The sequence below is a fragment of the Hippopotamus amphibius genome, chromosome 15 (genome assembly GCF_030028045.1).
Source record: "Hippopotamus amphibius kiboko isolate mHipAmp2 chromosome 15, mHipAmp2.hap2, whole genome shotgun sequence".
In the NCBI taxonomy this organism is placed as follows: Eukaryota; Metazoa; Chordata; class Mammalia; order Artiodactyla; family Hippopotamidae; genus Hippopotamus; species Hippopotamus amphibius.
Window position 1 is genome coordinate 1,547,762 of NC_080200.1, and position 21,298 is coordinate 1,569,059.

General features: G+C 61.2%; 1 protein-coding gene across 1 annotated transcript; it reads right to left on the reverse strand.

Moving 5' to 3' along the window:
• Nucleotides 1-6,472: 6,472 nt before the first annotated feature.
• LINGO3 (leucine rich repeat and Ig domain containing 3) lies at nt 6,473-8,251 on the reverse strand. The gene has a single exon (XM_057710398.1). The coding sequence runs from the start codon at nt 8,249-8,251 to the stop codon at nt 6,473-6,475; it is 1,779 nt and encodes a 592-aa protein (XP_057566381.1).
• Nucleotides 8,252-21,298: the final 13,047 nt, after the last annotated feature.

The following is a 21,298-nucleotide window of genomic DNA, read 5'->3' on the forward strand; positions in this document are numbered from 1 at the left end:
TTTACTTCCTCCAGAGCCACTTCCCCTTCTGCAAGGTCATCTGAGAGGCCCCCAGTGCGAGTGCCCCCACCTCCCACCCATCCCAGGGCCCTAGGCAGGTACCACTCCATTTGAGCCCCAGCTCTGCTCTGACTTGCTGTGTGACCTTGGGCCAGTCACCACCCCTCTCTGTTCCAGCAAATAAAGAAAAGTGGCTCCTGTTTGCTGCCTCCTGACAGCCACACTCGCTGGATTTTCTTTAAAACTTTAATCAACTCACTTCCCTTTCCCCCACCGCCTTAATACATTGATTTAGAAAGACATCTGATACAGAATTCCCACACACGGAAAATCAAGAATGATGAAATTCCAGGGAAAGCCAGACAGTGTAAAATTCTAGCTTAAGCACACACTGTGGAAGCTGTCTGGGGGCCTGAGGCTTGCCCTACCTGCACGGAGGTGTGACAGGCATCTCAGCTGAAACCCAGCCTCTCCACCCCCCCCCAACCCCCCACCCCCCGTAAGGGAAGAACCAAGAAATCACTGCAGATGCGAAGATGCAAATATGTTTTTGCTTTCGTAGGGGCATTAACCCTAGAGAGGGCTGGAGTCCACGCAGGGTCACACAGCAGGTCCAAGCTGGGCTGAGCGGTCCACAGGCCATTGCTGGGTGCCCCCTGGGCGTGAGGAAGAAGACAAATCCATCTCATGGCGTCCTCCAGGTGCGTCTCCCGCCACATCTGGGGCCACACTGACCTGCTGCCCCCCCAACATTTCCAGCGTGAGGGTCTGTAACTGGATTCAATATTTTGTCTTTCCCAGCACCCAGCTTCTGTAATTCACAGAATTTATTCTTTTTGTCCTTAATCCGTGGGGCAGCCTGTGATTTGGGCAGATTTCAGAATCATGCAGCTGGAGAATGGCGGACTCGAGGAAGGATCTGCAAATTGCACGGGACGAGGATTCCACAAATCTTGGGCTGTTCCAGGTGGAACAGAGGGACCAGAGGTGCCGAGGAAGTGGCCTCCTTACTGCCCAAACCCCTGCTGACCACGAGGGCTTATTCTTCCCTTCATGAGACCCTTGGGGGTCACCCAGCCAGGCCACGGCTCCCATCCAGGACTCATTAGGATGAAGTAAGCAAAGCACTCACCTCTGGCACAGAATTTAAGGTGACGCCAACAAAACAAAACAAAACAGAAACAGACAAAAAACAAAACAAAACATCCCGGTAGGGACTTCCCTGCTGGCCCAGTGGTTAAGACTCCGTGTTCCCAAGGCAGGGGGCCTGGGGTCAATCCTGGGTCCAATCCTGGGTCAGGGAACTAGATCCCACCGTGCCACAACTAAGACCCAGCACAGCCACATAAATAAATTAAAAAAAAAAACAGTAATCAAGATAAACAACATTGGAATGTAACAATGTAACATTACATTGTTAAAAAAAATCTTATTTGCGAACTCTGGCCCTAGGGCTGGCTGGCTGTTTTTGTGAATAAAATTTTATTGGCACCAGGGCCAGGATTGGGGTATGGGGAGGGAGGTAGGGTCGGGCCAAAGTGGAGTGGATCCTGTCTTTTTTTTTTTTTAAACATTATTATTTTATTTTTTTGTTTTTGGTTGCGTTGGGTCTTTGTTGCTACTCATGGGCTTTCTCTAGTTTTGGGGCTGCTCTTCATTGCCGTGTGTGGGCTTCTCATTGTGGTGACTTTTGTTTCGGAGCAAGGGCTCTAGGCTCTCGAGCTTCAGTAGCTGCAGCGTGTAGACTCAGTAGTTTTGGCACACGGGCTTCAGGAGTTGTGGCTCGAGGACTCTAGAGCACAGGCTCAGTAGTTGTGGCACACAGGCTTAGTTGCTGCGTGGCATGTGGGATCTTCCCGGACCAGGGATGGAACCCGTGTCCCCTGCATTGGCAGGGGGATTCTTAACCACTGCGCCACCAGGGAAGTCCCTGGATCCTGTCTTTATTTAAAAGGTTGATATTCTCGGGACTTGGGGCATGAATGAATTTCATTTGTAGAATATTGATCTTGATGACTGAGGTCTGGGTGTCCCCTTAAATTTTCTGCCCCAGGTCAGTGCCTCACTCACCTCACCCTGGGATGGGGTTTGGCGGGTGGGCAGAAGTGCTGGGCTGGGACAAGTGACATCCCCAGGGACTTCTCCACCCAGGACAGGCACGGTGCCCAGGGATCCCCCCCTGCCTGCCTCGAGATGACGCCTGCTTGGAGTGTTCAGGGGGCCTTTGTGGGGGAGGAGAGCAGGTGCCAGCTGACATCTGCTCAGCACCCTGACATGCCCAGCTAAGCCCCATTGGAGAGTCCTCCCCAGAGGCCTAGACTTTGGGACCTCTTGCCTCAGCTCACCCTGAAAAGTGGCCCCCGTGTGTGTCACCCCTGCGTTGACCCTGCCCGGCCAGCCCACCTCAGGATCAGGCCCTCTGCAGACAGTGAAGCTGTTGCTTTATCAGGGAGGCGTTTTTGGAGCACTGCGGGAGCTGGCGCCGGGCTCTCTGCGTTCCTGGCATCGCCCAGGGCAAGGGCTCGGGATGCCAGATGCTCCCTAATTTCTCATGATTTGGCATTTCTGAGAAAAATGCCTCAGTTTTTGTGGCAGGCAGGGTCACCGTCCCCAAAGATGTCCATCTCCAGAACCTGTGAATATGCTGTGCGGCACGGCAGGGGCAAATGAAGATTTCTGATTAAACGGGGATGAGGATGACCCTGGCTTCCTCGGGGGGCCCAGTGTCATTCCAGGGTCCTTAGAAGAGGGAGGCGGGAGGGTCCGAGGCAGAGAGAGACGGGAGAGGCTGCGCTGCTGGCTGTGAGGAGGGAGGAAGGGGCCGCGAGCCAGGGATGCGGGGCCTCTAGAAGCTGGAAAAGGCGGGAGCCAATGCTCCCCTGGAGCCTCCGGGGACCAGCCCTGCAGACCTACCTAGACTCCTGAGCCCCAGACCTGTTGAATGAGAAATGTCAGATGTTGTAAGCCACTAAGTTTTGTTACAGCAGCCATAGGAAGCTCATACAGTTCTCTGCATGAAAGAGGACCATAATCCTCCAGTTTATAGATGTGCACACTGCACAGAGAGGGGTAGCGACTTCCCTCAGGCCACACAGCACTGAGGCCACAGACACACCTCTGAGGGGCTCCACCTTGGGTTTCCGGCCACCAACGGAGCAGGTCCCCCTTCAGCTGCCCTTGGCCACCCAAGGAAGGTGTACCCATCAGCTGCATCCCAAGAATAAGACAGGACCCAGAAAATCCTGGATCCTGTACCTGGTTTGAACCAGGGACTCAGGCAGCCCCTGTGGGTATGGAAACCAAGGCACAGGAGGCAATCTCTCGCTTGACTTTGCTGCAGGAGGGGTAGGGGAAATGAGGCCCTGAGGGAGGGTCCCACGGCCCAGCACCCCACTCCCTACCCGATTTATTTGAAATCAGGCTCAGGGGGTCACCCCACAGCCCCCCCCGCCCCACACATCCCTATCCCACATGTTTGTCTCCTGCAGGGCAGGAAGGAAGCTTCTTCCCATGTTCAGATGAAGAAACCGAGGCCCAGAGAGCGACACTGGTGACAGCTGAGAGGCTGCTCTTGGCCATGGCTTCTGCTGGCCGCTCTCAGTCCACCTCCTTCCAGAAAGAGCACAGGCCTCCAGGGCCCAGTGGGGTTCGAGCCCTGACACCGGGCTCTGTGCTCTGTTTTGAAATCCATCAGGAGGGGGTGGGAGAGACCCCCCACCCCCCCGCCCCGAGCGCCAGGGGAAGAAGCCGCCAGCTCCGGAGGTGCAGCAGGGAGAGCATGGGTCTGCACCTCATTTCTCCTTTCCTCCCAGCCACTGGCTCTGCCCCGGATAGGGCGCAGGTCAAGAGTTCCCCTGGACAGCCCAGTGCCACCGGTCCCTCTCCGCACCCTGCTTCTCCCTAGCTGGGGACCCTAGGTAGGCTTGACCTTCCCTTTGCCCATCTGTAAAATGGGATCATAGCAGGACCCAGCTCACAGGGCAGCACAGGGAACAGCACTGGGAACAGCATGGGTGCTCCTGAAGTGTGGCCTCTTACCTTATGACACAGGTCATTCTCCACAAACGCCCCATGACTCAGGGTCAGCTTTGGTGCTGAAGTCAGGCGTCTCCCCCAGGAACTCCCAGAAGACCCTACTTTCTGGCCCCACACCTCCCATGAGAATTTAAAAAAAAACCATGAAGTTTATTACTAAATTGGTTTAATTTTTATTGGATTCCAACCAAATACAGCAGGGTAGGGGTGGGGGGCTGGAGGGTCTTGGTTCATGTTTGGACGGGGGTGGGCAGGGGGGCTGAGAGATCCCAGTACGCGGACGTTCTGTGAGTCCTAACACGGCCCACCACATACTCCCTCCCGTTTTTGATGCTAAAGGCACTTGGATGTTGTTTTGAGGGGCCCTCGGGGTTGTCATGGCAACCAAGGTCAGGAGGATGCTAAGGGAAAGAAAACTAGTCCATTCGGTTCGACTCTGTACGGGGCTGCAGGACACCCCATTCGGCCCTGCCATGAATGGGGTTGGGGTGGGGTCCCCGCCCTGGCTGGCTGTGGTCAACATCCTGCCCCTCAGCCCTGTTGGACCATGTACACAACGTGGGGACAGGATCAGGGCCTCCTGATGTTTCCAGCCGAGGGAGAACGGCCAGTGTCCCCTTCCAAGTTCTTTCTGAATTCTTTGCTGAAAATTTCCAGGGTGGACAGCTTTCTCTCTGGCTCATCTCAGAAAGATCTTGAGGGATCCAGAATCCAAGTCAATCATCAGGCTTGCCCATGGGCCTGGCCTCTACATACGTAGAAATAGGTTTGACCGTCAGACCCATTTTATAGACATGGACACCAACAGTCGTGGTGGTCCTCAGTTGCCAACCAAGATTACACAGCCGGGAGGGAACAGAGCTGGATTTGAGCCTTCTTACAAGGTCCTTGAGAATACTGTCTGACCCTTCTGGCCGAGGTGCGGCCCCACAAAATTTCCTGTGCCCCTTCCCCCAAGGGATGCCGTAACTGTTGTCTGGCCGAGGTAGAGAGTGGGGGGCAAGGACCAAGCTGGGGGAAGGCAGGGTCATGTATGGTCCCTGTCTGGTATCTGAATGCTTCTGCAAAACCTCAGCTCCTGCTTGCATACCCCCAGTGACGGGGAACTCACCATCTGTTAGAACAACAGGGCAGTGACCTTGGGGAAGCTCTTCTTTCACCTGAGCTACAGTCTTCCTGTGACCCTCTACTCTTTGGCTCTAGATCTGCCCCAACATTGCAGAGACCAAGATGCCTCTGTCACCTTCTCCCAAAGACTCAGGTCCAGGCCTCCCTGTAGTTTGAACTTCTGTCCTGGCCTTTCTCCCTGTTGCTGCCCCTTCCGTGCACATAACAGGGACCCTGAGAACCGTCCATGCTCTGGTCTCCTTCCCAAGGTGAGCAACAGGCCACAGGGCTGGGCAGAGGTGGTGTAGACTCAGGACTGACGGTCAGTCCATGTGGCCTGCTGCAGAGGGACACCCCGGAAGCCATGCTCCTGGGCCAGAGGCCAGGACAGCTGTCCCTCCTGCGTGGTGGAGACACAGGAAGCAGGTGGCAGCTGGGAGAGATGGTGGGAGGAACCGGGGCAATGGCTTCTCCTAGTGGACAGCCTGCCCTGCTGGGCCAGTAGGTCCTGGTGGAAGGGAGTCTAGGTGCAGGCTCTGGGCCAGGGGGTCAGGGACCATCCTGTGTGCTGGACCCCCTCAGGGTAAGCCTGACCTGTTCCATGAGACCGTAGCCCAGCCCCTGAGGTCTGCCCCAAGATGGCCAGCTGGAGCTGGGTGTGAGCTCACAGGGAGCCGGGTGTGAGCTGGAGCGTGTCCCAGGTGTGAGCTGCCTGGCCCAGGTGTGGCTGGTCTCTCCCCAGAGCCCCGCGTGCCCGAGGTGAGCTCTGAAGCTCAGGGCAAGTGCTCAGTGTCAGCTGGGTGTGAGGTGTGTGTGCTCCACTCTGGAGCTGTGCGTCTGCTTGTATGTCCCGGGTGTGACCAAGTGTGTGCTCTGGTGTAGGGAGGGGGTGTCCAGGTGGGAACGGTGCGGCCTTTCACGTGCCCTGACCCCGGGCCGGGCTGTCCTCCATGGGGTTGCAGGTGTAGACCATCTCCACCAGGTGTGAGCTGTTTGGCTGAGGGCGTGGGGCCTCTGAGCCCCGACCCCATCCCAGCCCAGCTCAGCGCCCACACCAGGACCAGGAAGACAGGGTGAAACCCTTAGAAAACACTTGAGAAACTTTGCAAAAGATGCATCCTGATGAAAAACAACAGTCCTGTGGTTGGGTCTCTACAAAAAAGGGGAAGTTCTGCCGGGAGCCGGCTCGCGTGCGGCCGCCCCTATGGGAAATGCATAGGTGGTCGTCGGAGAGGCCAGCGACCCGCGCGCGTGGACTTGGACGGAGGCGGAGACGCGGCCCCGGCGCGGGCGCAGCGGGGGGCCGCTGGGGGGGCGGGCCGGGGCGCGCTCATATCATCTTCATGTTGAACTTGCGGGCGCCGCCCTGGCCGGCCGCCGCCGCGGGCCCGTCCACCTTGCGAAAGGAGTACTCCACCGAGAAGTTGTTCTTGTGCTGCCCGCGGCCGCGGCTCCACACGAAGAGCAGCAGGAAGCAGAAGAGGACGACGCCCAGGAAGGTGATGCAGCCCATGGCGGTGGACACCAGGATGGTGGTGAGGTCCAGCGGGAAGCGTGCGGCCGCCTGCGTGTCGTTGCGGCCCTCGCCCGGGGTCCGGTTGGCGGCCGGCTCGGGCTGCACGCTCAGCGTGGCGAAGTAGGTGTCGTTGCCGCCCGCGTTGCTGGCCACGCACGTGTAGGTGCCGCTGTCCCCCGGCCGTGCGTCCCGGATGTGCAGCGTGCCGCCGGGGAGCACGCGCGCGCGGCCGGCGCTGGCGGCGGTCAGGGCGCGGTGGCGCGGCGTGACCCAGGCCACGGTGGGCGCCGGCTCGCCCTCGGCGCGGCACTGGAAGCGCACGTCGTCGCCCGCGGCCGCCGCCACGTGCTGCAGCCGCCGCTCGCGGATCTGGGGCTTGCGGCACACGAAGTACTCGAAGAGCACCGAGTCCGGCAGGTTGCGCAGCGCGTCGCCGCGCACCTCGGCCGGGGTGGCGCAGGCCGGCAGGCGGCCGTCGAAGTTGAGGGTCTTGCGGCGCTGCACGATCCAAAGCAGGCGGCAGTCGCAGGCCAGCGGGTTCCCGTCCACGCGCAGCGTCTCCAGCGTGTTGACCGAGTGGAAGGTGCTCTCCTCCAGCGTGGACAGCAGGTTGTTGGAGAGGTTGAGCAGGCGGATCTGCCGCAGCCCCAGGAAGGCCTGCGGCTCCACCACGGCCAGCAGGGCCCCGGCCAGGTGCAGCTCGCGCAGGCGCACCAGGTCGCGGAAGGAGCCGCGCGGCACCGTGCTGATGGGGTTGTGGGACAGGTTGAGGCAGGTGAGGTGCGCCTGGTGGCGCAGGGCGGCGGCCGGCACGGCGGTGATGTTGGTGTGGGTGACGGACAGCGAGCTCAGGTTGAGCCCCCGCAGGCTGCCGGCGGCCACCTCCTCCAGCAGCGGCCAGTTGTCGATCTCCAGGTGCAGCAGGCCCGGGAGGCGCTGGAAGTTGTGGTCCTCCAGGGCGGCGATGGCCAGGTGCCGCAGCCGCAGGGCGCCCAGGCCCCGCAGGTGGCCCAGCGACTCGCCCGACAGCGCCGTCAGGTTGCAGCGCTCCAGGGTCAGCTCCTCGAGCGCCAGCAGCCCCGCGAAGGCCCGGCGCGAGATGAACACCAGGTCGTTGTCGCCCACCTCCAGCCGCCGGAGGCTGCTCAGGTCCTGGAAGGTGTAGTCCAGGAGGATGACCAGCTTGTTCTCGCTCAGGTCCAGCAGCGTGAGGTTGTCCAGGCGCGTGAAGACGCCGGGCGGGATGAGCTTGAGCAGGTTGCCGCGGAGGCGCAGCACGCGCAGGCGCGGCAGGTTGGCGAAGGCGCCGGGCTCCACGTGCGCGATCACGTTCTCGCTCAGGTCCAGCTCCTCCAGCTGCGGCAGGGCGGCCAGGTCACCCGGGTTCAGGCAGCGGATGCGGTTGCGGCTGAGCTCCAGCAGGCGCGTCTCGGCCGGGATGCCGTCGGGCACGGCGGTCAGCCGGCGCCGGGGACAGGCCACCGCGCGCGTCTGCGCTGCGCACTCGCAGCGGGCCGGGCAGCCCCCCGCGGGGGGCGGGGCCGCGGGCAGGAGCAGGAGCTGCAGGCCCAGGACGCACAGCCAGCAGGTCATGTTGCGGAGCCTGGGCCTAGGGCCCCGCCACCATCCTCGTGGGCACCTGAGGGCGGGGGCAGCGTTAGTGCCCGCATCCCGCCATCCCGCCGCGACCCGACCCGTCGCATCCCATCCTAGTGGTGCGCTCAGGTAAGCGATCATCCACCCACCGTGGGACCCGCGATCCCACTCCCGGGTGTCTACCCAAGGGCGCAGCGTGGACAGATGACCAAGGTGATGCGGGTCCAGGGAGGGGGCGACTTCAGACCAGGACAGGTGACGTTTGTGCTGAGACCCTGTACAGGGTTGAATTGTGTCCCCCCCCAAGAAGGGGGCCTCCTTTGGAAACAGGGTCTTTGCAGATGTGATGCGTTGAGAGGAGGTTATATTGGATTAGGGGGGCCCTGAGTCCAGTGGCTGATGTCATAACAAGAGGGAAGTTTGGACTCACACAGAGGGAATAAGCCGGTGTGAAGATAAAGGCAGAGGTTGGAGGGATGTGTCTACAGGCCGAAGATGGCCAGGGCCCTCAGCAGCTGGGAGGGGCAGGAAGGACCCTCCCCCTTGGAGCCTTCAGAGGGAGCACGGCCCTGCAACACCTGGATCTCAGACGTCTGGCCTTAAGAACTGTGAGAGCATAGATTTCTGTTGTTTTAAGCCTCTCCGTTTGTAGTGCTTTGTTTTTGGCCATAGGAAGCTAATACAGACTCAAAAAATGACCAGGAAAGGGCCCGTGGGTGTTGGGGAAAGAAGGCTCCAGGCTGGGGAAGAGCCAGTGCAAAGGCCCTAAGGCAGAAGGAGCAGCTGGTGAGGCAGGGAGTGGAATGAGTGGGGGTGGGGAGTGGGGGATGCACTGGAGGGGTCACGGAGGCCAGATGACATGGCCGGGGAGGCCTGGAGGCACAGATGCCAAGACGCCTGGGCCTTTGCACCTGCGCCTTCCCAGTTCCTCCCTCTCTCCTGGCAGCCAGCTGGCCCTCCACCCCCCATCCCCACAGTCTGCTGGGCTGCAGCCCAGATCCCGGGGCCAAGGTGGGCAGGGGCGGGGAACAGCCAGATGGCAGCCGGAAGATGCTGCTCCGTTGGCCAGGCAGCTATTTTCAGCATCTTAGCAGCTGAAGCCCCCAGGCATCCCCTGACGCCCCTCAGTGCATCCCTGCTGCCTGTCTCCTCCCTGCTCCCACAGGCCTGGCTCAGTGAGGCCCCAGGCTGTAAATCCTCATCTGCTAAACAGCGGTGAGGCCAGCGCCTGCCTTCCTGGGCCCTTGTGCGAATTTTAGGTGAGGATTAATGCACGCAGAGCCCCGAGTCACTGCTGGCTTAGTGCTAGAGGTGAATCATATGTCTTTGTGGGGAGAGTTTGTATTTTGCAGGTGTCATCAAGTTAAGATGAGGTCACACTGGAGCGGGGTGGGCCCTGATCCAATGACTGGTTGTCCTTAAAAAAGGGGAAATTTGGATGCAGACATGCAGGGAAGATGGCCATGTGCCTATAGAGGCAGAAATTGGAGTGATGTGTCTAGAAGCCAAGGGACCCCAGAGATCGCCGATAACCACCAGAGGCTGGAAGAAGCAGGGAAGGAGCCACCCTTAGAATCTCTGGAGGAATCACAGCCCTGTTGACACCTTGATTTTGGCCTCCAGAGCAGAGAGAATAACGTTCTGTTGTTTTAAGCCACCCTGTGTGTGGTATTTAGTTACAGCAGCTACAGGACACTTAGACCTAAAGGAGGATCCGTGGACCTGTGAGAAAAACTCACACATGGGAGCAGAGTGAACGAGGCGGTTTGCTGCGGAGTCGTCTAGAGCAGCAAAAAACCTGTGACTAGCCTAGAAATCCACCTGTAGGGGATCAGTCGAGTCAACTGTGGTCCGTGCCTGCAGTGGGACGCGGGGAGACTTGTAGGTACCAATGAGGAAAGATGGTGGAGATACAGTTATATGGGGGAGAATGACACCCCCAGAATGAACTGAAGTGTCCATCAACAGGGGATTGGTTAAATAGCCCGTGGTCTGCGCCTGCTGTGGAATCAAGGAGACTTGTACGTACTCAGCAGGGAAAGAAAGCTGGGATCCAGTTCCATGGAGGAAACATGGAACTAACCTAAGCGCCCGTCACTAGGGGATCCCATAAGCCGTAATCCGTGGTTATTGCGAAATGCTGGGAGATGCGAATGTACCCGCAAGGAAAGCTGGCTGAGTTGTATGTAGCTCTGTGGGCCAAACAGTCACAGACAGCACAGCCCTATTCATGGCAAAATAAAATCAAACACCAAACTCAATTCTCAACTTGGGTGGACCCGTAAGCACACACGCAGGTGCCCCCAAAAGGCCTGGGAATTCACACACCGCACGGAGCAGCGCTGCGAGTGGCGGGAAGGGAGTTGCCGTAGAGGAGAGCATGGTCACACCGTGAGGAAAGCATGGCACCCCTGGTCTCCAGGAGGTCACCTGTCCCCGGGCTGGGGAACCTAGCAGGGAGGCAGGTGGAGGCAGCGAGAGGCGTCTGGTTGTGCCCTGCCACTACCGCTGTCCTTAATCCCGACCTGGGAACTTAATCCTTCCCCGAGGCAGACTCCCTTCCCAGGCTCTTTTTCTAGGTCATTCTCTCCATGGTGTGTCCCTGGACAGCAGGTGGAGAGGCTGTGTCCCAGGAGAGGACAAGACAGCCAGAACCGATGGTCCCCTCTTCAGCCGTCTCTTTCCACCTTAAACTGACTCTGAGGTCACTCCCAGGTTGCCTCCTGGCCCATGAGGCTCCCTGTGGTCAAGGGGCAACTGTCCGTCATGCAGGGAGGAGTCGGGCCCTCCCTGGCTCTGCCCCAAGAAGGCAATGGCTGGTACTGTCCAGTCCCCACCCCAAAACAGAGTCCTTGTGGGGGCAGAGCTGCCTGCATTGTTCTTTCTGCAGGAGAGCATTTCACGCCCCTGTCCCCTCCCTGCCCTCCCCTCCTCCCTCTCTCCCCATCGCTCACTCAGCTCCCGCCCCACGGGGCCTCCTCCCTGTTCCCTCAAAACACCTGGTGTGGTCCTGCCCCAGGGCCTTTGCACAGGCTGTGCAAGACCCACACCACTGTCCTTCATGGCTCTCTCCCTGACTTTATTTGGGTCTCGCCCCCAATGTCACTTCCCTGGTGACTCTCTGCACGAAAGGACCCCCCACCCAGTCTCTCTGAAATGTCCCCTAAGCTCCTGTTCAAAGCTGGTCTCTCTCCCTGGACTGGAAACATCATCTTTATTACCGTCACCGAGATGGCAAACACCGCTAAAGGGCCTGCTCCGGGCCAGCCCTGGGCCAAGGCACCACCTGGGCGACCCGTTGAACTCCCACAACAACCTCACAAGGGCGGGTCCCCACTGTCACCCCCACTTTACAGATGGGAACACTGAGGCTCAAGGCAACTTCAGTCACCCGCCCAGGTTCACACAGCACGTCCGAGGTGGCAGGGAAGAGTCTCGGGGTGAGGTTGGATGGTGCTCAGCCCTGTAACACTCGCTAATCTCTTTCTTCTTTTTTTTTTTTTTTTTCCACAGAGGCAGGAGAGGGTCCCGGTTCATCCAGTTAGAATCCAAAATACGGCTGTTTCTGCTGGACCTGTTTTTATCGTCACCTGCGGACATCCTGTCATGCTAGTTTCCTCTCATTCGTCGATTCCGTCTGTCCGTCAGTCAACAAACATCTACTGTGCCAGGCATCTTCACTGTGCTGAGGACATACAGCGTGTGAGACACACAGGTCTGCTTTCTTGGAGCCAACAGATAAGAAAGGAGGTAAATACACTCTCTTCCACCTGGGTGGCCGTAAGTGGAGAGACATAAATCTAGGAAAAGGACGATAGGGGTGTCGAGGAGATGGCAGTGATCTAATTTACTGAGAAAGGGACGTTTGTGCAACGACTTAGGAAGAGAGAAAGGGAGCCTAGCAGGGCGGGGAGGTGGGGGGCAGCGGGACTGGGCCGTTCAGACAACAAGGCCGGGGGTCGACGCTGCAGAGAGGAAGGTGGACTTTTTACAAACCTAAATTTTTTTTTTTTTAAGTTGGAAAGAATTCTTTAAAAGACAGTGTCACAGAAGGTAGGTAAGAACACTATTGCGAAGGAAGTACTCAAGTGACGAGAGGTCAGGACGGCCAGGGCGCGGCCACTGTGACACAGTCACAGAAAGGCCGGCGGAGACCTCGGTTCTGACGCGCTGTGTGACCTCCGATGAAAAACACGCCCTCTCTGAACCTCGCCTGTCAAAGGGACCGAGACCTGGAGCGCCCTTGGAGCGCTCGCGCTATAATTGCTCCTGGGATGAGAGGCCAGCGGGTCCTTGGTGCCCAGCGGGGGCCGCTCCCGCTGTGACCCAGTTTGTGAACTATGACCTCTCCCCCCAGTACAGGCCTGTCATCTCCTCTGCGGGGGGTGGGCGGACGCGCAGCTGGGCTGGAGCGTCTGCCGCCTCCCCCTCCCCAGGGTTCTGGTCTGGGCGCGGAGCCGTGGGGACTTGCTCTGCCTCCAGCCGTCCCGGACGCTGGCTGGACTGGGAAGCGGGAGAGCGTGTGCGGGAGGGTGGGCTCAGTGGAGGGCTGGGGGGGGGGGACTGAGCCGAGATGCCCGAGTACCCCTCCATTCCTGCCACGCTCGGGTGATTGACGGCTGGGTACCCCAAACAAGTGAGTCAGCCTTTCTGGGCCTGTTTCCTCGCCTGGAGGCCTGGGCCCCTCGGTGGGGTTAGAGGGCCAGGATCCCAGGTCCCTGTTAGGGTGGGGATCTGGATTTTGCTGCTGAGTTTTGAGGGCATCGGGTCCACTGCTGAGTGGTGGTGAGAACGCCAGCCGTGGACGGTGGTGGGAAGGGCAGGCGGGGCGGGGGCCGTGCCGGACGGACAGGCTGATCTAGACTCTACACCTTCCCTGCCCCTTCCCGTCTCCTTGAGGCCATGGCCTTGGGGGAGGTGACACCCACAGGGCTGTCGAGGTCCCCACCTGCCCTCCAGACCCTCCTGTTCCCCCCAGGGACCCGCCCCCCGCCCAGGGCCTCGCCTCCCGTCCGCCCAGGACTAAATACCATCTGCTCACTGATGCCTCCTGATCCTGTGTCTCTCCTGAGCTCCGGCCCTGGGGACCCGCCACATCCCCGACATCGCCCGGAGGCCCCGCAGTGTCCCGACCTCACCCCTCCCCGGGCAGCTCCTCACTCACGCCCCCGGCCAGTCCGTCACCAGGTGCTGTCAGCTCCACCTCCAAATATATCCCAGATCCACCCCGCTCTGCATCTCTGCCACCACCAGGCCACCGCCAGCCCACTGCAAACGCCCCTCCCGCCAGCACAGGCTCCAGCTCACAGCTCAGGCTTCAACAGACAGCCCGCCTTGCTCAGGCCTCAGTGCTCCCGCCCGCAGAGCGGACCGGGCTTGTGTGCCATCCCTCAACACCGCTGACCTCTGGGGTTGGATCTTTCTCTGTGGGGGGCCGTCCTGGGCACTGTGGGGGGTGGAACAGCCTCTCAGCGCCCACCCTCTCGACGCCAGAAGCCCCCCGTCGTGATGACCTCAGACACCCCCAGACATCGCCATGTCCCCTGGAGGACAGGATCCCCCGGGCAAGACCCCTGTTGTAGCGGATGCCGGGCACAGGGCAGGTATCCAGCTGCCAGGAGGAAACAGGCTGGTTATGACCCGGTGTTATCCGTGGGGAAGCAGAGGCCCAGAGAGGGGACGCGACGTGCCCAGGGCCACACAGCAGGTGAGAAGTAGATGTCAGACTTGAACCCAGGACTCCACACCCTGTTCTCCCACGGCTCTCCCAGGGTCGGGGCGGGGGGAGCCCGTCCTCCGTGGAACCCTGACTTCCGCCAGCTCTGCGGACCCAGGAGCCCGCCCTGTGCCAGCTGGGCAGAACCGTGAGGCCCCGGTGCTGCCGCCTCCCAGCATGGATGCTTCAGGGTCAGGGAGCACGTGGCTCGTGGCCAAGGGCAGAGGAGGCCCTGAGGGCCAGCCTGGCCCTTCCTGGGCTGCGGGTGCAGCCGTGTCGGGGCTGTTGATGCCAGAAAAACTCCTCGCCACGTGGATCAAGCACTGCCCGTGCTGAGCGTGGTGCAGACCAGACCCCCGGATACCCAGGCCCCCCCTGCAGAGCCGGCCCTACCCCAACCCTCATCTTCCACACAGGGGAGCCAGCGCCTCGGGGCTGGTGACCAAGAACCTTCCCATCTCTTCTCCCCAGCGAGGGGCAGATCCCCAGGGCAGGGCTGCCCCGGCCACACGCTAGGCCTCCCTCTCTCCCTCTAGAACCCAGGGCGCCAAGCGCAGGTGCTGGGGTGCTGCGACACCCCAGCCTCCCTCGGGGTATCTTTTTCCCATTTCAAGTGTCCAGTGGTTTTGTAGTACTTTCACATATATGTGCAGCCATCACTTCTAATTCCAGAACATGCCATCATCCCCCCAAAGAAGCCCTGTCCCCGTGAGCATTCACCCCCTGCCCCCAGCCCCTGACAACCAGGAACCCACTCTCTGCGTTTGTGGATCTGCCCCTTCTGGAGGTTTCCCATCCGTGGAGTCACACCCTGTGTGTCCTTCTGCGTCTGCTTCTCTTACCGAGCATCGCGTCGGGTGGGCAAACAGTCAAGACACGCAAACACGCCCATGAAGTGGATCGTTCGGGAAAAGCGGGGGTCTGTGAGGGTCTGACCCTTTGTCCAGCATGGCCGGGCAGGCCTGTCTGAGCTGCGTCCTGAACAGCAGGCAGAAGTGAGCCAGGTGAGAGGCCGGGAAGTGGGGTTCCGGGTGGAGGGACCCGCCAGGGCAAAGGCCCTGGGGTGGCAATAGGCTGGCGCTCAGAGGATGGGGGGGGGCGGTGCTGGAGGGTCAGGGTGCATCTGAGTTTGGGGCAGGGAGTCGGGGTTGGCAAGGGTGGCACCATGTGGGTGTTGAACCCACAGCGAGGTGCCGGGGGTTGACTGGGAGAGTGATGGGGAGTCATGGGGGGATTCCGACCAGGAGCAGGACATATGTGAGTTGGAATCTGAAGATGCGGGTGGCCGTGTCACCCCACATCACGTGAGTGTGGACGGTCTCCAGCCTGGACAGCGCTGTCCCGAGGGTGGGGACCACATCCATCCCCTCTCCACCCCCACCACCAACGTGCACAGAGTCGGGTGCTCCGAGGGCCCAAGAATATCTAACGGATAAAGCAGAGAATCCGGGAAATCCAGTGCCAGGGCGAGCTCTCCCGGGTCCCCGCTGGAGCCCCCAGTGCCTGGGCAGAGACGTATGCCACCCCGAGCCTCAGCTTCCTCTGCTCCAGAAGGGACGGGCGTGACCAACAGCCGCCTCCCCCGCTGACGGAGCCGCAGGGAGGAGTCAGATGGCAGACACTTCATAACCTGGGAGCCCGCGGGACAGTGTCCACTGGATGGCAGCTGGGATCGGGCGCCCTGAGCCCTAAGCCTCGTTCTCCTCTCGGCCAAGTCCTCACCTCATTCGTTCATTTAGTCATTCACCCAACAAGCACTGGATGGGCACCTTCTGTGTTCCAGGCGCTGTTCTTGAGGGAAACAGCTTTGAACAAAACAGACGGGATCCCTGCCGTTCATCCACGGGTGACAAACGGAAGAAAGAGTAAGACAGAGGCCGCACACGGACAGTGTGACAGAGAGAAAGAACAGGGGAGGTGGGGATCTGTGGTCGGCAGAACAACGCGCCCTCCAAAGATGCCCGTGACCTTGTCCCTGGAACCTGTGAATGTTACTTTACGTGGCAAAGGGGGGTAAAATGAAGGACGCTGAACAGTTCACCCTGAGACAGGGATGACCTTGGATTCCCAGGGGGCCCCACTGTCATCCCAGGGTCCTTAGAAGAGGGAGGCGGGAGGGTCCGAGGCAGAGAGAGACGGGAGAGGCTGCGCGGCTGGCTGTGAGGAGGGAGGAAGGGGCCGCGAGCCAGGGATGCGGGGCCTCTAGAAGCTGCAAAAGGCGGGAGCCGATGCTCCCCTGGGGCCTCCGGAGGGACCAGCCCTGCCCGCACTTGGCCTTAGCCCCGTGAGGCCGGAGCCAGACTCCTGACCTCCAGAGCCGTGAGGGAATCGATGTGCGTGGCTCTAGCACCAGGTTTATGGTGATCTGTGGCAGCAGCCCTGAGAGATGCACGCAGGGTCTTTGCAGGTTTGAAAAGGAGGTGGGCGGAGGCCTCCACAGGGCTGTGCGCCTGCTCTGGAGGCTGGAAGGTGGAGGGGGGCCCCGTTCCCCGCAGGTTCTGCCATCAGCTGCAGTGCAGGGACCCAGCTGGGGAAGGAGCCCGAAATCTGTCTGTCCAGGCAGGACCTGGGAAATGGAGACCCGCTCCCTCCCTTCCACTTCGCCCCAAGCAGTCCTTAACCCGAATTTACCATGAAGTTCTTAACCCGGGGGCGCTGGGGTTGCCTGGGTCCCTCCCCTGGAGCAGAGGCAGCCTGGGGTCCTGGCCGAGTAGCTAGGTCCCTCCTTCCCTCCTGGCCAGGGCCCCTCCCCCTCCATCCCATCTATCCTGAGCGAGCTTCTCCCCCACAGGCCACTTGGGACACACCTCCCGTCCCCTCCCCGGCTGGGGGATGCTGGACATCCCCTTGGGCAAGGCTGAGCCAGGACCCCCTGAAGGCAGCAGCTGAACCCACAAGGAGGGTGGGGATGGGGGGAAGACAGATGCTGGCAGCTGTCCCTCTGTCCCCAGCCATCCCTCCCTCTGCCCCCCACCACAGCTGGGGCCCGAGGGAGCAAGGGCGGTGCGGTCTGTCGGCAGGTCCTCCAAGCGTTCCCCATTCAAGCTTCCAGAGGGACTTGGGAGGTGGGGCCCGGCCACAGGCAGCGCCCGGCTCTCTCAGGCCTGCTTTCGGGGACACATGGCTGACCCCTTCAGGACTGGTTCATCCTTCGTCCTAGATCTGGGCCCTCCTGGGACTTTCATCCACGACAAGCCATTAAGCCCTAATTAGCCTCCGTCTGCCGTTACTCCCTGTTAACCCTTCGGGGGGCTGGGGGCCTCCTGACCCACTTTCCTTGCCAGCCTGTGCAGGGGGGCTGTTGACCGCCCTCTGCAGGAGAGGAGCCTCTAGGTCTGGAACCACGTTTTCAGTGCCCATTGTATGCCAGGTGAGCCACTAGCCCAGCCAGCCCCGAGGGCGGGAATAATGAAGCCCACTTGGAGAAAAGGAGACTGAGGGTCAGAGTGGTCCCCAGCTCATCTGGCAGCACTCAGCTCAAGAGTCAACATATGAACCCAGGTCGGATGCCAGCGCCCGTCCACTGAATCCCAGAGCCCTCCTGGAGGGTGGAGGGAGGGCCCTCTTCAGAGGCCCACGATTGACACGGGGTAGTGGGCGGCTCGCCCAGGCCCACCCGGGACAAGCTTTGCTGGGAGAGTTCTCTGAGAGGCTCTCTACCTGGTGACTAGGTGGTGACTCAGGGGTGCCCGAGAATGACAGCATTGTGGGAAGAGAAATCAAGCTGATGCCTGAGCTCTGCTTTAGAATTCCCACTCAGCAAGGCACCTTCGGATCCCGGGCGTCATGTGGGGGCGGCTAGGAGCAGCCAGCTCCATTCTACAGATGAGCACACTGAGGCGCAAGGTGGAGCTGCTGGGGGACCAGTGAGGATGACTGCGGCTGCCCCACAGTCACAGAGCATCCATCCCACGGCTGCCCTGTGCCGAGGCGCAATGCACCTCCATTCATTACATCCTGTGTTGATGCCCATCTGAAAACTGGAGCTCACAGAGGGGCTGTCCTTGGCCAGAAGTCACCAGCCGGGACAGGAACAGAGAAGTAGGCCGAGGAAGGCTGGGTTTAGCCCCACTGAGCCCTCATCCCGTGGTTGGGCGGCCTCTTCCTATCACTCCCACGCCATCCAGGTACAGCGGAGGAGCTGCACCTGTGGGGAACGCCTAAGGGGTGGGCCCATGGGGTCTTCCAGCTCGGATCCTGTCTCAGATGGCTGCTGCTCTGGCTCGGAGGGGGATGGAGCAAGTCAGTACGCCCGCAGCCCGACGGCCCCAGACCTCTCCCCGCCTGCCTGCACCTGGTTTCCACCGGCTTCATCCACAGAGACCCTGTGTCCTCCACCTCCGCGCACTCACATGCCACACACTTCCCAGCCTCCACACCTCCTCCAGGGTGCCACCCGGGGTTGCTCTAGGTTTCAGAGCCCTGCTGTCCCTGAAAGATCCCCCCCTCCATCGAGCCCCAGATGGTTCCTCTGTCTGCTGCCATGCTGCAGCTGACACCCCCTCCCCACGCCCCCGCCAGAAGCAAGAGGTTCTCCACCATCTCTGTACCAATGTGGATTCACCAGGGACTGTTTGTTAAAAATGCAGATTCCGGGGCACAAACCCCAGAAGTTCTGATTCCTCAGAACTGGGGGGCTGAGGTGCCTGTGTTGTTAGCGCCTGGGGCACGTGTTGAAAAAACCGGTCATAGGCGGTCTCGAAAATAAGGACCAGGTCTTTTCCTGCACCCAGATCAAGGCACAAGGTGATGTCCCCTCCCCCCCCCAACTTGTTGAATGGGGCTCAGTGGCCTCCCAGGCCAGGCCCCAGAGGCCCTGGGGGGCACCCATGCCCAGCCTCAGGGGATGGAGAGAAGACCCCCCCCATCCTTGCTGCTGTTGGAAACAGGCCCACGGTGCAGGGGGCTCGGCCCTGTGCTCCCAAAGCCCTTGCACCCGGCTGAGCCAGCCCCAGCCTCAGGGATGCAGCAGGTCCTGGTGTGGACCCCAAAAGCCTCCTTCCCGGCAGCTCGGCACCCCCTAGCTGGACCAGATGCCACTGAGGGGAGGGAAGGAAGGCTGGGGCTGAAGCTTCTATCCTGATCGTCTCCCCCAGACCCAGCCAGTCCCCTCTCCTTCCTCCCATGGATGAGGGTGCATCCCCCCAGGCGTCCCCACTGCCCCAGAGAGATGCCCACCGGTCTCCCCGCTCCTCGGTGTCCCAGGGGAGGGACAAGGGGACCCCAGCACAGGGAGCGGCCCCCCAAAGTTTCCAGGGGGAGCGCTGGGGGCCTGGCGAGGAGCAATGCCCCGGGAGGGGCGCGCAGAGAGAGTGGTCCCCGGGCGAGGCTGGGGGGCGCGAGTGGGGGCTGAGGGGCGCAGGCGGAGCGGGGTCGCGGGGCCCGGCGCGGCCACTCACCTGGGCGGCTCCGCCGCGGACACGGCGCGGGCTGCGGCGCGGGGGCCGCCCGGAGCCGACAGGAGCAGCCGCCGCCGCCGCCGCCTCCCGGGTCCGCTGTGCGCGCCCCCGCCGGCGCGTGCCCGCCGCCGCCCTCCCCGCCGCGCGGTGCGGGGGCGCGTGGGGCTGCGCTCGGCCGTGCGCGCGGCTCGCCGGCCGGGTGCGCGGCGCACGGACCGCAGGTGTGCGGGGCTGCGGGCCGCGAGGACACGTGCGCGCAGGTGCCGGGACGCGCGCCAGGGCGGCGGGCGGGGGCGAGGCGTCCAGGCCCCGGGAGCGCGTGCCGCTCCGTGCGCACCCGCCCCCGGTGGCGCCAGTGAGGACCCCTGTGGCCGTGGCCTTGGTGGGCCTGCAGAGGCTGCGGTGCAGGGAACGCAGGGCTCCCCATCTGTCCCGCTCTGGGATCTGTCCCCTCCTCGCTGCCCCCACTCCAGGCCTCCACCACCTGGCAGCTGGCCACCTGCCCCAGCCTCTTCCACTCCAGCCAGTGCTGCTGGCCCACTCTCCACGTGGACCCCAGAGGATGCTTAACCACCGGCCTCTAGAACAGCCCGTGGCTCCCTATTGCCCTCAGATTCGTGTCTCAACTCGGTATACGTTTCTGGAGCTTCCTGTGCTTCCTCCCACCTGCTACCTCATTCCTTCCCAACGAAGCCCCCCTGCGCCTCTTCGAACATGCCAGGCTCCTGCCAGCCTCAGGGCCTTTGCCCTTGCTGTTTCCTCTGCCTCCAATGCCTTTCCCATCATCCTCCCTTGGCCAGTTTGTAATCACTTGTGTCTACGCTGCAGCATGCAGAGTACTCAGTGGACGTTTGTGAAAAGAATGACTCTTACTTGTACGCACGGTGATGGTTTGGGGAGCTGTGGGCGCCCCCAAGCTTGGGAACCTCAAGTTAGGAGGGTGCCCCGTGTCATCTGATGAAAGGCGTCTTGTTGGGGCAGATGTCCTAGAATCACTAAAAGTCGGGGTGAAGGGTCCCTATCCTGACTCCCAGGTTGGGATATTGTGCCAGCCAGGGACCAGCAGTGGGGTGTCCTGACCCCCCAGGACAGGGCCTGCCCAGCATCAGCCCCATTTAGGGAGCTTACGCTGTGGCATCCGGCGTGGGAGGCAGGACGTTACTGCAGCGGAGGGGACGCAGGAACAGAGGACACTGGGGCGGGGGCACCCTCCATCCGCCCCCCCCCATCATGGTAATACACGATTAATTAGCGAGATTACTGGGTGCTTACTATATCCTGGGCTCCGTTCTAAACCCGAGCCCTCTTGTGCTTGCGGCAGGCTCCTGGTTGCAGGTGGACACTTATTCCCATTTCACAGATCAGCAAATTGAGGCTCAGAGATACCATTTGTCCCAAATGAGGCGCTCAAGGTGGGCCTGGCTGCCCCCAGGGGCCAAGCGTGTAAGCTTGCATGATCCCACCCCCCCCCCCCCCCCCAGGCTTCCCCGCCTGCCCGCTGCACCGTCCCAGCTGCTTCCATGGTGCCTTGGCGTCAGCTCAGCCACCTGTGACTCAAGCAGGCTCCGTTCCCAGACTGTCGCATTGGCTGGAGGCCTGGAAACCGCATCCCAGGAGGCTGCAGGCCAAGTCCCCACGGGACAAGGGGGCGGATCCCTTTCCCGACCTGCAGACCTTCAGGAGGAGGATACGGGCTCCCCTCCCTTGTGGTTCCCCATCCCCATGGGCAGCCCAGCACCCGCACAGAGGAGCCACTGCTGCAGAGGCTGTGTGACCTCAGAGAGGTTGCTTCCCATCTCTGAGCTTCTGTCTCCCTCTGGGAAATGAGGCTGTGATACCTGCCACCCAGGGCTCTTGGAGGAAAGTGCTTATTGAGCACCAGCTGTGTACCAGGTCAAATGCCGAGTGGGAGGGAGGAGACGTGGTGAG